Source organism: Lucilia cuprina, chromosome 4, assembly GCF_022045245.1.
Source record: "Lucilia cuprina isolate Lc7/37 chromosome 4, ASM2204524v1, whole genome shotgun sequence".
Classification (NCBI taxonomy): Eukaryota; Metazoa; Arthropoda; class Insecta; order Diptera; family Calliphoridae; genus Lucilia; species Lucilia cuprina.
In genome coordinates this window covers 67,171,685-67,189,184 of record NC_060952.1, presented here as the reverse complement: position 1 = coordinate 67,189,184, position 17,500 = coordinate 67,171,685, and the positions used below count along the sequence as shown (strand labels likewise).

At 36.9% G+C, this 17,500-nt stretch overlaps 2 protein-coding genes across 3 annotated transcripts in view; one reads left to right on the top strand and one right to left on the bottom strand.

The window, feature by feature from the left end:
• The window catches only part of LOC124419502 (RNA-binding motif protein, X-linked 2), a 51,419-nt gene that overhangs the window by 31,357 nt on the left and 2,562 nt on the right, over positions 1-17,500 (top strand). Inside the window, exon 2 of one of the 2 annotated variants that reach the window (XM_046949266.1) lies at positions 3,574-3,859. In XM_046949266.1, the coding sequence (XP_046805222.1) occupies positions 3,574-3,859 (286 nt within the window). Of the gene's footprint in view, positions 1-3,532; positions 3,860-17,500 lie in introns of those variants that run through there. The other variant, XM_046949265.1, reaches the window with a different exon arrangement.
• On the bottom strand, positions 7,247-9,414 carry LOC124419501. The gene is made up of 2 exons (XM_046949264.1): positions 7,351-9,414; positions 7,247-7,286 (listed from the first exon to the last, which is right to left on the bottom strand). Exon 1 carries the CDS (start codon positions 9,069-9,071, stop codon positions 7,491-7,493), a length of 1,581 nt encoding a protein of 526 aa, XP_046805220.1. The 5' UTR covers positions 9,072-9,414; the 3' UTR covers positions 7,247-7,286; positions 7,351-7,490.

Genomic DNA, 17,500 nt, shown 5'->3' with positions numbered 1-17,500 from the left:
AAAACGATCCTATTTCTTCATTTGAGTTTCGATTTAAAAAAATTTCGTATATAGAATCTCCTCATCGAGCACTATAAAAAATGTAGCAGTAAATTATCTATTATAGTTTAAAAGATATTCGCATTTGAAAATTAAAATTTTTACCGACCTTACTTTAGTTTTTTGATAATAGCGGGTCCAAATATTTCCGATTTTCGCACTTTTTTGTTCGCTTAACAACAAGTTTATATATCAAGCAGTGAAAGAATTATGTAAATTCATGATGAGTCCAAAGTTATAGGCATTTTAATTTAAAAAATTAAAAAAGGCGATTTTTTGCCATTTTTGGGGAAAAAAGTATCTTTTTCTTTTTAAGTTATCTAAAAAGTTTCTAAGAAGATGTATATAGAATTTTTACTTTTTGGAAAGCTGACTTTACATAAAATACGATAAATGAAACAAAACCTAAAAATTTTTTAAACCGAGGGGACCAGGTCCATCCAAAAACCCCTATTTTTTATGGAAAATTCAATTTTGAGCAAAAATTTTCAGATCGCATAGTCGATATCAAATTATAGTGACCTGTTTTATATGACCCAATATGTTCTTAATCATTTTGTAACGGGTTTCGATAACCCCGCCCCTGGTATGGATATAATAGGCAAAAAACCAAAAAATCCCATTTTTGGGATTTTTTAAAACTTTTTTGGGAATTCCGGGATTCCTAATAAGAAAATTCGAAATTTTTATTTAATTTGGAATTTTAAGTAAAAAAATCTACCTAACTGTAAAATTTCCGGTATGCTTCTGTATATTCATATGCTAAATGTAGAAAATGTTCAGAAATCGTATGCGAGCATGTAGGGGGGATATTACAAATTGTAATGTTTCCTCATTTATTGCCCTTTGCTTGGAAATATTCGAAAATTCTGATTTTTTATCACCACATATGTAGCAGTACCAAGTAGATGATGTTCCTGTAATGGCATTTCCAACTTTCCCATCAATCATTGTAAGTTTTAAATCATAGGATGTTAAAGAATAATTTTCTATTTCGATTGTTATAGGTTCCAAGTTTTTATTTCTGCTTCAATACGATTTATCAAATCTTGCGTTGTTGTTTTGGATTCCTCTATATACTCAAAGCTTATTGGCCTACAAAAAGCTTTGGATCCTGGAGTCGAATTCTTCCAAATATCATCGAAACTGGTTGATGGAGAATCGCTGTCAGCATACTTTCGAATTCTTAATAGAACTAGCGATGCCATAAATACACTTTAATACTCGGAAGATGATTCACTTGTGTTGATTTGTTTATATTTCGAGAGTGCTGATAATCCATCACACCCCCACTTACAAATGAGTTGAAGATCACAAGAATTTATTTTTTTAGTTGGTCTGAAGAAAAGTCAGAAGCAATCCTTAAAGCAGTATTTTCGAGTAGAGCGCCGAATCCAATAACAGCCTTCCGATCAGTTATTTCAATAGGAGATGGTATAATGCTTTTCTTCTTTTCATTTATTTTGTCATATGATGGTAAAACAACCACTCCTTTTTCAGATAGCGCCTTTCTTAACGTTATGTAGTTATCACGACCTAATCCCAGCTGCAACATAAGCGCAATAGCTTCTTCCTCAGTGAACGTTGTATCAGATGATTGTATTACACTTCTTTTTAGTCGTCTTGGTGTTGCGGTTGGAAGAATATTTGCAATTTTTATGGCATCCAAAGGCTGTTTTTCTTTTCTTAACATTACTTTAAAAGTGTCCGAAACTTCTTCGTTAGATAAGGTTTCTAGTGAAGTTGATAACCTTTTCCTCTTTGATTTTGAGCTCAAATCCTCATACTGCTTACAGGGAGCACCAACAGTTGATACGCAAATAGCAACTTCTACACATTCATCCAGCCAATCAGAAAATTTCGATCGAAATTTAGCAATGGAATACCGAACACTTTTCAGTTTTATATCAACTGATTTTATAAAATTTTCAATTTTACATATATCAGTTTTATCCACTTTATTTTTATGTGCAGTTTCAATATATTTCACTAAGAAGTTGACTTTATCTTGAAAAGGAGCTGAAGAGTGTTCAAATAAAGTGGAGCACAAATTATTTTTTTTAGTACGAACGCCATGGTTAGAAAATTACAAATAATACAAATACAAATAATAGTGCTAGGTAAATTTTCTAAAAGATGTTGAGTTTTCCCTAATTAATTTGTCACTTAAAAAACATTAGGTAGGCATGTTATATATCAATGGAAAGGTAATTTATTTTACAAAACTGTATATAATTTTTGAAAATTAAAAAATTCGCGGAATACTTTAAAAAAAAATAAAAAAAAAAATAAAAAATGTTTTTATTTATATATGAATATTTTTTGATGAAATTTTACAGTTAGGTAGATTTTTTTACTCAAAATCCAAAATTAAATAAAAATTTCGAATTTTCTTATTAGAAATTCCGGAATTCCCAAAAGAGTTTAAAAAAATCCCAAAAATGGGATTTTTTGGTTTTTTGCCTATTATATCCATACCCGTTACAAAATGATTAAGAACATATTGGGTCATATAAAACAGGTCACTATAATTTGATATCGACTATGCGATTTGAGAATTTTTGCTCAAAATTGAATTTTCCATAAAAAATAGGGTTTTTTGGATGGACCTGGTCCCCTCGGTATCAAAAATTTTTAGGTTTTGTTTCATTTATCGTATTTTATGTAAAGTCAGCTTTCCAAAAAGTATAAATTCTATATACATCTTCTTAGAAACTTTTTAGATAACTTCAAAAGAAAAAGATAATTTTTCCCAAAAAATGGGAAAAATCGCCTTTTTTTAATTTTTTAATTAATATGCCTATAACTTTGGACTCAGTCATGATTTTTACATAATTCTTTCACTGCTTGACATATAAACTTGTTAAGCGAATAAAAAAAAATGGTGAAAATCGGGAATATTTGGACCCGCTATTATTAAAAAACTAAAGTAAGGACGGTAAAAATTTTAAAATTTTAATTTTCAAATGCGAATATCTCCTAAACTATAAGAGATAATTTACTGCTACGACATTTTTATAGTGATTTTATATACGAAATTTTTTAAATCGGAACTCAAATGAAGAAATTTAACATAGCCGAGGTGTCCTAATTTAGGGACCCCCGCCGGGCCCTGCTTGGCCTATAAGGTCCAAATTCAAAACCTAAACTCGACAACACCTCGTCTTTGTGCATACCAAATTTCATTAAAATCGGATTAACCGTTTAGAAGTTACCGAATTATATCCGTCTTTTTTTCCTATACCACTGCATTGTTTATTTTGTTTTTCCGTGTTTTTCGTTATGTATGTATGTTTAGATGCGTTGTGTATTTTGTTTTTTATTTCGTTTAGCGTTGTCGTTGTTCATTTTGTTTTGCTTTTGGTGTAATATTAATGTAGTCGGAAAAAAATTATAAAACTAATGTGTTTAAAATACACTATGGTGAAGGGTATATAAGATTCGGCACAGCCGAATATAGCACTCTTACTTGTTTACCCTAAAATCTAAATAAAAAAAATAATTTATAATGAGTAAAATTATTTCTTCTTTCAGAAATATGAAAAATGTATTAAAACTCAGTGAACTTGAGTTAAAGGATACAAAAGGAAAAGGTTCTTGGCATGATATGTATAAAGATTCAGCATGGATCTTTGTTGGTGGCTTTCCATATACGTTGACTGAAGGCGATATAGTTTGTGTGTTCTCTCAGTATGGAGAAATTGTCAATATAAATTTAGTACGCGACAAGGATTCTGGAAAGTCAAAAGGATTCTGTTTTATTTGTTACGAAGATCAACGTTCAACAATTTTAGCGGTGGACAATCTAAATGGTATAAAGGTAATAATTAAAGTAAAATGTCTCTCATAAGTATTCGAATTTAGGTAAGGTAAGGTAAGGTAAGAAGGGCAGCCACTCAATCAAACATGAGTGGCTCACTTGGGTCCACCTAGTTGCGGTCCCGTTGTGTTACCCTAGTGGTCGTAGGAGTTCAATTGATTTTCACTCTCTACTTCCAGTTTTAAACCAACCAGTTTGATTTACAAAGTTTAGGATATTCTTTAGACATATCCCAGATAGCTCATCCAGACAAGATAAAGCAGAAAGGCCGAAACATTGTTCTCAGCTTTCATTGAATGATGGGCAATTACAGAGAAGGTGAGGTATTGTTTCCTCTTCCTCCTCATTGTTACAACTTCTACAGTAGTCGTTATATTCGACACCCATTCTTCTGGCGTGATTGCCAATAGTACAGTGTCCCGTTATGACTGATACCAGCACTCTTATCTGTTCCCTGCGAAAGCTTAATAGTAAGCTTGACCTGAGAGCATCGTATAGAGGCCAAATTGACCTCGAATTGAGACAGGTGGTTTCACTGAACCATCTGATTTGAGCCATCTCATATAGTTCAGTCTGAACCAGAAGCTTACAGTTAGTAAGAGAGATACCAGTAAATGCGTCGATTTCATCCTCCCCTCTCATCGCACCATTCCTGGCAAGTTCGTCAGCTATACAGTTTCCCCGACAATTACTATGTCCAGGAACCCATATTAGCGTTATCCTAGAATGTCTCGCTATCTCATTCAAAGATACCCGGCATTCTTCGGTTAACCTACATGTCGTAAAGACACCCGCTATATTTTTGATCGCAGCTTTGCTGTCCGTATATATACATATATCACCCGATATTTGATAATACCTCAGCCAGTTGGCGACTCGTTAAATAGCAGATATCTCTGCCTAAAAGAGGATTTGATTCCAAATCTTTCAATGTAAAAGCCACCACCCACTCTTCCACTCCTCTTGGAGCCGTCAGTGAAAACATTTGTTACACCATCAGTTGAGTGTGACTCGTGTACTGAATTCCTATTGGGAATTCGGATGTGAAAGCGTCTGTCGAAGTGAGGTTTCGCAACGCAATAGTCTACATTAAGATGCAAGGACTCGAAGTGTTTAATTATTCGTGAGTGCCCTATACCTCTACTACCGGACCACGAACCACACGCGTTTAGTCTGATTGCAGAATTAAGGGCTAGTTGAATCGCCATCAGGTCAGCTGGTAACCAGTTCATTATGGTTAGCAGGGCCTTCGTTGGCGTCGACCTCATTGCTCCCGTGATCAGTATTGCAATATTTCGTAAGGTACGTTCGACGGCTGCACAATGAGAAGCGTTTTCCAATGCCTGCCACCATACAATAACACCATAGAATAGTATGGGCTTAACAACCGCTTTGAAGATCCAGTTGATACCTTTAGGGTTGACGCCCCAGTTTGAACCAACTGCCCTCTTGCAGGTGTAAATAGCTATATTTGCCTTATTTATCCTGTTTTGGATGTTCATATTCCAGGATAGTTTACTGTCAAGGATTACTCCAAGGTATTTCGCATGATCAGTGAGATTAAGTCTTATTCCGTTTAACTTTGGAGGCATAAAGTTTTCAATCTTATACTTGCTTGTAAAAAGAACAAGTTCTGTTTTCAGTGGATTTACACTGAGGCCACAGGTAACACTCCACTTGCTAAGCAAGTTAAGAGCAGATTCCATGCACATCATCAGCATAAGCGACAGTTTTAATTCTCCTTTTATCCAGTTCATTTAGTAAGGAGTTCATAGCCACATTCCAGAGAAGGGGAGATAGGACTCCCCCCTGTGGTGTGCCACGGCTAGCGAGTCTTGAGACATTGACTCCGCCCATCGTTGCACTTATGACCCTGTTACTCAGAAGTTTTTTAATAAGCTGCTGAGTTCGATGATCAACCTCTAGTCCATCAAGTGCGTCTATAATGGCATAGGGTTCGACATTGTTAAAGGCACCTTCGATGTCAAGGAAGGCAACAAGAGAGTACTCCATATTCGCTAGTAAACTTTCTACATGTCCCACTAGCGAGTGTAGAGCCGTTTCCACAGACTTGCCTTTGGTATAGGCATGTTGTGATTTGGAGATCAATTCCGTGGGGATGGTTAATCTCAGGTGTACATCAATGACTCTTTCAAGAGTCTTGAGAAGAAAAGACGCAAGACTGATTAGTCTATAGTCTTTATTTTTGGTATGTGATGTCTTTCCCCCTTTAGAAATAAAGACCACATATCTCATCCACATATGAGGGATGTATAGCAACCTTAGGCATGCTTTTTAGATCGATAGCAGCCATGGAGTGACGAGATCTTCATTCTTTTGAAGATCCGCAGGTATAATACCATCTGGACCCGGAGATTTGTATGGGTCGAAACTGTTAAGCGCCCATTGGATTCTCTCTCTATTAATGACTATAGAGCTGGTATCAGGCGCTAAATGAACCGGGTCTCCTCATTAAGAGGTTGACATCCCGGAAAATGAGTGTCCAGCAGCACTTCCAAGGATTCTCTGCAGGACATAGTCCAGTTGCCACAGGGCTTTTGGATATAGCTCGGGACAACATGTGAGGTAGACAGAATCTTGCGAAGTCGGTTGGTCTCGGAGGAACCTTCAACGTTCGTGCAGAAGTCCCTCCACGCCTTCCTCTTCGCATTTCTAGTCAAGTTTTTGAAACGATTCACTGAGGTCTTATAGGGTATCCAGTTATTGGTACTTTTTGCCTCGTTGAACAGTTTACGGCATAATTTCCTAGCATTTGCTATTTCATTGTTCCACTATGAGGGTTTGGATTTTCCTCTCTTGATGGAGGGTTTACAGGCAGTTGTTGTCGCCATACGGAAAGCATCCGTTAGGGTGTGAACTGCTGCGTTAATATCCTCAGTACTTTCTAGAGTAGGGAGAGAAATAAGAGACGAGGAAAGCAGGTTATGTTGAACTTCCCAATTCGTCTTCCTTCTATTATGAATACTATTCATATTCCCTTTTATATTACCAATCATAAAGTCTATATATCGATGGTCTGACAAAGAACAGTCGTTAGATACGGTCCAATGAGTGATACATTCGCGGTGCTTTAGCACTCAAGAGCGTTATGTCTAGTAACTCTCTTCTGTTATATACAATAAAAGTGGGTTCTGAACCCCTATTTACTACTTCCAAATTTCTACTAATAATGAAATTGAAAAGTTGCTCACCCCTTGTGTTAGTGTCGCTGCTACCCCAAATACTGTGGTGCGAGTTAGCGTCAGCACATATGATGACAGTGTAGTGTGCTCTTGCATTACACACCACTGTACAAAAACATCAACACACACACGTACATACACATACACCGCACACTCCAAACATAAACAAAATCGATCAAGCTGCGCCGCCATGTTCTAGTGCGGCTGCGACCGTATCTTCATCACTGAAATCAGATAAGATGAAGATGTGAAGAGAGCTTTTGGCCAGAATACAGGACCTTACTTTACCTGAACTTTTAACATACAGGATTTTATAGTCCTTATGTTGTAGTCCGCAAACCCGATCCTGATGGATCCATGGTTCTTGGACCATTATTAGCTCCTCCCCTCTCTGCGCCACTCGGAGGAGCAATGCAGCTGATGCTGCTTTAGAGTGGTGTAGATTGATTTGAGTCAATCTCACCATCTCCTGGGGTAACAACATCGACGTTGGCGATCTCCTGGGATAGCCCCAGAAGGTCGTCATCGTCGACCTCCTCATCCTTCCGAGTGGAGAGTTTGCTCATCAATTCAGAGACTGACTGAGCATCATCTTTCTCGGAGGGATCAGAGGTTGTGTTGCTAACCGTGCTTTCTATTGACTGCACGGTCACATCGTCAGCTACATCCACCTTCGGAGAGGGATCGCCCTTGGAATCGCTACGATAAACGTGGAGGAAGATCGTTCCGAAGCCGTAATAGACCTTCCCCTTTGTTTCTCGCAGCGGTTCCAAGGATTCCTTGTTCAGGACTACAATCACATGTCTCGAAGATCCGTCAGCCTCTGAAACCCTTACAACTTTCCAGTCATTAGTTGGAAGCTGAGGGTTGCAGCACTTTAGGATCTCCAAGATCTCTTCGGGAGTGGAGGGTTCTGACGGTATTTTGGCGATGGATCGAGGCCTGCGTGGTATCTCCTCAGGAGTCACCACATCAAGCTTAGATCCACCCCATACCTCACCCAGTAGCGAAATGGCAGACTTGAGCAGCAACGCTGAGCGTTCATCTGCACAAGTCATTAATTTCACGTGACCCTGAAACCATCCAGCGTCGTCGCATTGAGGAGGTGTGCCTGGGTTCTCTTTGAGCACTTGCCAGAACACTCCCATGAGTTTTTGCTTCACCTCATCCCAGTTAGACTGGGATATGGATCCGTCAACATCGCTTCGGTCAATGACGGCCCGAACGAGGCTGTCTTTAGCAACCTCACTGAAGGAGCGCGTCATTGACTTCTGCGTTTGTTTTGGACGTTTCGTCCCTAATTGCTGGCTTGCGGAAGCTGCTTCCTCCTCTGAACGTTGCCGTTTAGGCGCCGCTTCCGTTTTCACTTCGGCGGGAGGAGAAGCCTTGTCTTTGCCAGCGATCTGGGTCTTGGCCCACTGGAGGGAAGCTGATTGCTCCGTGGTGAGTTCCCCGGGTGGTTTGGACCCAAGTAGCTCAATAATTCTATAGGCGGAACGCCTCGTAGTTGCCGCCCGCTTGGAGGGTTTTTTGTGCCGAGTCGATTGTTGGTTGCCAGACTTGGCAGGGGGTGGTACATCCCCAGGACAGGAGGATACCATCACTGAACCTGGAGGTACAATTGGCACTTGGGAAGCTGGTGCAAGAGACGACTTAGCCGACCCCTTATCAACAGTACCCGAAGCAGGGTTTTTAACCGTCTTGGCGGTTTGGGCTGCAGCAGCTTTGGAGGTACTTGCTGAGAAGTCCAGAGGTACCTCGCCACTTGGTGAGCAACTACGGATTTTTTTAAATTTTTTACATTCAGCCAGCCTGGGTGTACCAAACTGACCTCCTGCGACGCCGGTAACTCGCAAACTAGCCTGACCCGGTGTGGCCGCCTGACTAGTCTGGGTAACAGTCGCATTCGACTTTCCACAGCCCATTACCGTCGCTGTGGAAGTAGGGTCCCCGGAGATTATGAAGCCCCTGACCGGGTACGCGGGGCATGATTCCTTCTTCTCTTCCATTTTTTGTCATAGTGACAGGTGCATTTTTAACCTTCTGCCAGGTTAAACTGCCGACCCCACAGGGGAAACAGACGCTGGTGGATTCAGACGGACTTTACACATTCAAGTGTATGGTTCATAGAATCAGCCGGACTTGCTTTCCATGACCACCCCTCTCAGTGAGGGGAGAATAGCCGTGGAAAGCGTCTGATAGCCGTCCCATAGGGAAACAGACACTACCAGACAGGGGGAGGGTAGTTCTTAGTTTCGCGCTCAAAGTAGACCGTCTGGAATGGGTGACCCTACCAGGAATAGCCAACTTGTGATGGCCATTCCCTCCAGCATGGCTCTACAGATCCGCACTTAAGCATCTGCATCACGTCAAGATGACTACCCATCGCAGAATTTAGGTATAATATGAAAAAAAACCAAATTTAAGAACATATTTTGTATGCAAAATTAATAAATAAATTTGTTAAATTGTCTAGACGGTCCTTAGCTTTGATATCACGCTTTTTAAAACTTAAAAATTCACATTTACTTAAATTAATTTAGATTTATTTAAAAAAAGTCCATAAAATTACCTCACAAAAGTATACGAATTTTTTCTGTATTTCATATTTGACTTTATTATACGAAACACAAAAATTAGAATCGAATGTTTTTTTGCTAAAAATTGTTTTAAGGGGTAACTATCAACTGAATGGATATATATTTTTGGACCATTTGGTGCACAATTTTGGGGCATTTGTATCATCTTTTCCTGTAATATCATTAAAATGGCGATTTTTTGCAATATTTGTATTTTTTCTCTTTTTCCCAGAGATAAAACCAAAATTTGTTATTGGAATTTAATATACCACTTGGGGTATCTAAAAACAATATTTTTTGTTTCAAGAATCTGTATTTAAACTTTCCAAGATATATTATAGGAATCATTCTTCTATCGCTAATTCAATTTATTGGAACTCAAGTATATTTTTATAATACTAGGGTCACAGTTTTTGGGGGAAACTCGTCTTCTATATATTGTTTTAGATATCAGCTGTTATACGTTTTAAGTTTTTAATATATTGTGTAAGTGTACAACTCCAAAGCATGCCTCGAAGAAACGCCATTCAATATAGTGGAATCATTCTTTTTATAACCAATGGCCTCTAGGCTGAATGTCACCATATAATTATGGTCTAACTCAAAAATATTGATATCTGTTTAAATATTATCTACTATGATCAAAATAAACCCAAAATTTTGAACATACAGTGTTGTTGTAATGGGCAACATAATCATGAATGTTATGAGTAATAAAAACTAAAATATACTGTATAGGATCGCGTTTTGTTAAGGCATGTTTTGGAGTTGTATACCGCTACGATGTCTTGAAAATTTAAAATATATTAGTGCTTATATCTACAATATTATATACTAGCCAACTTTGTCAAAAAATATCAATCCTAGTGGTATGAAAAGGGTGTTAAGATCCAGATAATTTAATTAGAAACAGAAGAACGATACCAAAGATATACATTCCCCGATAGCCGGTTCTACGTACCGGAATGACCCGAAATTTTTCGGCCAAGGGCTGTCAACCTCAGCAACAACTACACATTTTTACCAACGGAGCAACATCTTCCGGCATTGCTGCTCCGTATCCTATTGGTCCGTGTCGGAATCGAATTAAATCCCGGACCATGGTTCTGTACAGTTTGCCAGAACCGGTTGCACCATATGTCCACCCAATTAAGGTGCAACACTTGTTTGGGCTGGTGTCACCTCAGAAACTGCTCTGGACTAAATCATCATCGGGAGTGGTCGGATTCTTTTGTCGCCCCATGCTGCCAACAACAGCGACGAAATTCATTGGCAGCATCGACATCGTCATCGTCGTCATCTTACGCCACACCTCCACCCTCCCCACCGCAATCACAACAACTGCAGCAAAGACAACATCTTCAGTAGCAACAACAACCCTCGCCGCTGACTCCATCGATTGCGGTCCAGAGACTTGGGGTGATATCCATATTGCAGTTTAACTGCAATGGCCTCCAGAGTAAATTACCCGAGATAACCAGATTTATGCAGCAAAACAACATCGTGGTCGCTGCGGTCCAGGAGACAAAACTGACGAGTAATTCCAGTCTGCACAGTTGTAACGGTTACAACGTTCTCCGAAAAGACCGCACCAGAAGCAACGGTGGGGGCATTGCATTTATAATTCATAACACAGTGCAGTATAGAGCTCTTTCCCTTGATCTCAACGCTAGGGACCAATACCTTGAAGTCCAAGGTATTGCAGTCAGATCGGGGGAAACCGACCTAGAGCTCTATAATGTCTACATTCCGCCAGTAGCCAGTTGTCCATCAGGCTACCGTCCCGACATTAGGACATTATTAGACGGCGAAATGCGTCCTTGGGGACTTTAACGCGCATCATCAGCTCTGGCACTCTAGTCTAGGGGAAGACCAGAGAGGCGCGTCACTGGCGGAACAAATTGATGAATCCACCTTCTGCACAATAAATGATGATGCCCCCACACGGATTATGGGTAACTGCGCCAGCTCTCCAGACATCACAATAGCGAGCCCTGGTCTGATAAACTACGCAACGTGGAGAGCAGTAGTTTCTCTAGCCTCAGTCCACTTACCCATAATCATTTGTCTGGATCGACCCAATGACTTTATCGTCTCTGAACGCCGTCTCAACATAAACCAAAAGAAAGCAGACTGGCCCGGCTTCAGAGAATTCACTGATCGCATCTTCAATGATCTTCCAGCTCCTAGCAACGTACACCAAGCAGAGAGCAAGTTCCGCGAAACCATCATCGCAGCAGTAGCCCGCTTTATTCCTGCTGGTCGACTATCCTTAGTGCGACCGCACTTCCCAGCAGAGGCAGCGAGACTAGCAGATGAGCGCGATGACCTCCGAATTATCAACCCCGACGACCCACGTATTGTCCAGCTGAATCATGATATCAGCAGGTTGGTAAATGAGGACAAGCGGAATAAATGGTTAGATCATTTGAAGAACTGCAACTTGAGCTCAGGTGTTAGTAAGTTGTGGTCTACGGTTCGGTCTCTCTCCAACCCGACTCTAACAAGGTGTGGAAGTGATATCTTATGCGGACGACTGCACAATTATGGCGACGGGCCAAAACGTTGATGAGCTATGCGATCGAGTGAATGGTTATCTCGGAGAAATGCACAACTTATTCACTGGACGTAACCTGAAACTATCACCAGCGAAATCTTCAGCTACACTTTTCACCACCTGGACTTGAACCTAGGCGTCGTAGTCGATGGAAACCAAATTCCGACTGTGAACTACCCAAAGATTTTGGGGGTAACCTTTGACAGCCTGTTTACTTCCTCAGCTCATGCCACTGCAATTACGCACAAATTGCAAAGTAGAAACAAGGTCCTCAAAGCGCTAGCCGGCAGCATCTGGGGAATGGACAAGGAAACCTTGTTGGCTACCTATAAAACAATTGGCCGGTCAGAGGTCAATTATGCTGCTCCAGTGAGGTCTCCATCGCTGAGTGATACCCAGTGGAGAAATATTCAAAGCTGCCAAAATGCCGTCCTAAGGACTGTAACGGGCTGCATGCAAATAACCTCAGAACATCATCTACATGAGGAAACGAAGGTTCTCCCAGTCAAGGAACATAATGTCATGCTGACTAAACAGTTCCTCCTGGGATGTCACCGGAGGAGTCATCCCAACTTTAACATCACACAGTTGGATGCTCCCCCGAGGCATGTCAGGAAGGACCTTCGTGTATACGAAGAGAGCATACGTAGTTATGTTCAGGATCCCTTAGATCGGACTTCGTATACAGCAGCTTTGAACGACATTCATAGAGACGCCATCAATACCGCGGTTTCAGGTTACCGCGGTATTTCAACTTAAAGTCGATGCAGGATGGTTAATACTATTGTATAGTAGGAAAGACACAAACTTTCAGCTCTATCGGTCAAGAACTATCAGACGTTGGGCATTTTTGTCATTCTTGGTTTTATTCAAATGAGTGTAACTTTTCACTCATTAGTCCTAGCAAAAATTGCCCAAAGGAGTTTGTTTCAGGGACCGTAACCGTTATGATTTTTATAATAAAACTGAAAAAATAATAATTATTTTGTATTTTTATTTTTTTTTTTTTTTTTTTTTTTTTTTGGTGGAAATAATAATTATTTTCCGATTTTTATTTTTTTGGGGCACAAATAAAAATCAAAAACTGATTTTTATTTTTTTTTTTTTTTTGGCAGAAATAATAATTATTTTTTGATTTTTATATTTTTGGCAGAAATAAAAATCATTAAGGCAATATCATTTTTGCTTATTCATTTGTTTGTTAATTAGCTTGATTTTTTTCTTTGCTTATTTGTTTATTTGATCTTAGATAGTTTCTATGTTTGTTCGTTAGTTCGTTTATTTGTTCGTTCGTTTGTGTATTTGTTTGTTTAATTATTTGTTCGTTAGTATGTCTGTTTGTTTATTTGTTTGTTCATTATTTTATTTTAATATCAAATAATATAAAATACAGATTTATTTAGTTATACATTTTATTATTTATAAAATTATTTCTTTATTAAACAAATGAATAAACAACAATGATATTACCTTAATGATTTTTATTTCTGCCAAAAATATAAAAATCAAAAAATAATTATTATTTCTGCCAAAAAAAAAAAAATAAATAAAAATCTGCGCAACAAAAAATAAAAATCAGAAAATAATTATTATTTTTTGGCAAAAAAATAAAAATCAAATATTTAAAAAGTATAGTGTTTTATAAAAATATGGCTCAAAACAATAAAAATGGTATCTTTAAAGTTGTTCTCCTATATTTTCTTATATTTGATTTTTTTCCTTAAAAATTCAAAGATAATTATTTACGATCCCTGGTTTGTTTAAACCAAGAGTGCCCATCCCCTATGCACTTGGTACACTTTTGTTTTTGTAAATGCTCGTAGCTATAGACAGTGTTTTTCTATACACTTGTATGCGCTAAGCACTAGCAATACGTTGTTGTTCTATACTGTATTCAAGCAAGCGCAAAGCAACCACACTTTCATATTCTTTGCTGGTAAACATTGAAGAGACGTAGATTTTGTTTTTGTTTTTCGTAAAAAAAATTGTTTTGAAAAACACTTGAAAAATTGGTGTTAGTTTCAAATTTCAAACATACATTATTTGCATAAAAATTATTCTACGATCACACACAATCTACTCTCATATAATTGAAAACATTTTAGTTACTTGTTTCTATTCTTTAAAAAATAAATTTGCAAAACAAAAGGGAAAATTATATTATTTTAACAAAAATGCAAATCATATTTTTTTGACGTGTACGTATATGAAATGATATTTTCTTTTTCCTTGTATGAATGTGTTGGTTTTTGCAACAAAAAATCTTAAACATATGTTTATGTTTTCCTAGTTTATATTATTTGAAAAAGTTATACACATTTGAATAAAACCCCATATGACCAAATTGTCCAATTTTGATCCCCTAAGTCCGACAGTTCTTAGCCGGTAAAGGTGAGAATTTGTGTCAGTACTAACCTTGATTTTCGAGTTGAGCCTCTTGACACGAAATTGCCCATATGTACATTGGAGTGTCCGAGGAACGGACTTTTTAAGAATTTAATTTATGAATACCTATCAATTGATGCGTATTAATGTGCTGAACATGTGAAAAATTAAAAAAATATATATTTTTTCCCTACCAGCTATTGAAAATCTCGACCTCAGTATAATTTGTGAAAAATTAAACATGTACAATTTTTTGAAATTACACAATTTCGAGGTGATTACGGGAAAAATGATTTCAAAATTTTTGTTAAGTTTTTATAGAGGTATAATATTTTCGATACAGGTGTCAAAACTGTCGTAATTTTTAGCTAATACTGAAACATATTTAAACAAGTAAGAGTACTATATTCTGCTGTGACTAATATTATATACCATTTACCATAGTGTATTTTAAACTTTTAATTTTATAAAATTTAAATTCATTTTATTTTCTCGACTATATATAATATTTTAGCAAAACCAAAGCAACAACAACAACGCTAAACAAAATAAACACACAAAATAAACAAAATACACAAGACAATTAAACCAACAAACATCTAAACATACAAATCGAAAAATACAAAAAAACTAATAACACAACGCAATAAAACTAACTTACAACGAAATATACGAACAGAATAAAAAACAAGTAAGAGTGCTATCTATATTCGGTCATGCCGAATCTTAAATACCCTCCACCAGCTACTTTTATATCAATAATTTTGTTTTTTTTGTGGAATATTTGTGAAAATAGGATTCTCATATTTTTTAATAGAAAGAGACCCAAAATTTGAATAGCTTTATTTGAATATCAAATGTAAAATTTATTGAACATTACAAACGCCATTTCCTTTTATATAAGTATAAATTTCAAACATATTGTTGTACAATTATTGTTCATAATTTTAGTTAAGATAATGCAACTAGTTTAAAACGATGAAAATGACTTTCGTGAAGGGACCTTGTATTGGAGCTATGGCCATTTATAGAACATATAAAAGCAAATTTTGTATCTATATCGTGAGTTGTTAATAAGTAAAATGAGTGTTATAAATTTAAAAGTATGGGAGCTATGACAAATTATGGACCAATCGGAAAAAGAAATTTACAGTAACATTTCTGAAGATAAAAAAGATTAATGAGCAAAAATTATTTGGTAATGAATAAAAAGTGTTTACGTAATTTTCGGAAGTTAACCTTGTATTGGAATAACGGACAATTATGGATGATCGGTAAACTAATTTAAAATATATTTTCTGTATACAAAAGTAATATTTTTTTTCCAAATTTTGATATACATCATTGTTTGGCAACAATTATATACATTTAAGTGTTTTTCTGAAGAGAACCTTGTTCGGCAGCTATGACCAATTGTGGACCGAAATTTTATAGTGCCTTTCTGAGCATAGAAGTAATATTTTTTATCTTCTTATATAAAGAGCTAGGGATTTTCGGGAAGAATATATGAGCAATTGTAGGCCGAACGGAAAAAACTTACACTTACATTTTCGTCTATAAATGTGATAGTTTTGCCAAATTTTGCCAAAAATCACTAAAAAAGTTATGCGCCTTATGGTGATTTTTGGGAGGGAAACTTGTTTGGTAGCTATGTCCAATTCTGGATAGATCGGAAAAAAAATTACCGTAACATTCCTTTAGTTAAAGGTTATATTTGTGGCAAATTTTGTGTAATTATCTAAATTAGGTAATGAGTTATGGGCGTTTAAGTGATTTTTCGCGAGGTTTTTTATATGAGAGCTGTGACAAATTGTGGACATTTAGGTAGATAAAAGTAATATTTGTGGCAAGTTTTGTATAAATATTTTAATTAGGTAAGATTAAAAGGGCATTTAAATGATTTTCGTATGGGAACTGTGATCAATTGTGAACATATCGGAACAAATTTTACGGTATTGTTTCTGTATACAAAGGTAAATTAGGTAATGAGTTATAGGCGTTTAAGTGATTTTTCGGGAGGTACCTATATAGTAGCTATGACCAATTGTGGACCAATCTTAAAAAAATTTACGGTATTATTTCTGTATACAAAGGTACCTTATATGGGAGCTATGATCAATTGTGGACCGATCGGAAAAAATTTTACGGTATTATTTCTGTATACAAAGGTAATATTAGTGACAAATTTTTGTGTAATTATCTGAATTAGGTAATGAGTTTAAGTGATTTTTCGGGATGTACCTTGTATTGGAACTATGGCCAATTGCGAACCAATGGAAAAGTTTTTCCTTTGCATGAATTCCATTAACATAGAACTTTAATTTGTAAAATTTTGTGAAGATATCGACAATTTAACGGGCGTTATTAACAATAAACACATTTTCCTATATGAAACTGTAAACCGATTTTTGACAACATTAACCCTAGCACCACTCAGAAACTATTTCACCGATCTTGCTTATTTTCAATACCAAACTGCATAGGTTAACAATGAATATTTTGGATGAATTTTATGGAGTTTTATTGCTTTGTTTTAACGTGAGCGTGTTTTATGCAGACAGACAGAATTTCATAAGGATCAATAATATATATACTTGGGTCTTAAATGAATATTTATCAGTGTTACAAACGGAATGACAAAATTATATGTACCCTCTATCACCACTGATGGTGATGGAGGGTATAAAAACAAAATACACAAGACAATGAAGCCAACAGACGAAACAATATACACAGCGTACTAAAACCAAATACACACACATATGCCTTCTTTCCAATTCACAGTATTTTTGCTTGTTTATCAACACATGAAGAAACAAAAAAAATAAACATTTGTGAAATGAAATTTTCAGAGGTTTTCTCAGATTTTTGCACATATTTCCGTTATGTATGGACCAATTTTTTAAATAGTGATTTT

Excerpts from the sequence above, each read along its gene's own strand:
- LOC124419501 (XM_046949264.1), bottom strand. The coding sequence starts at position 9,071 with ATGGAAGAGAAGAAGGAATCATGCCCCGCGTACCCGGTCAGGGGCTTC.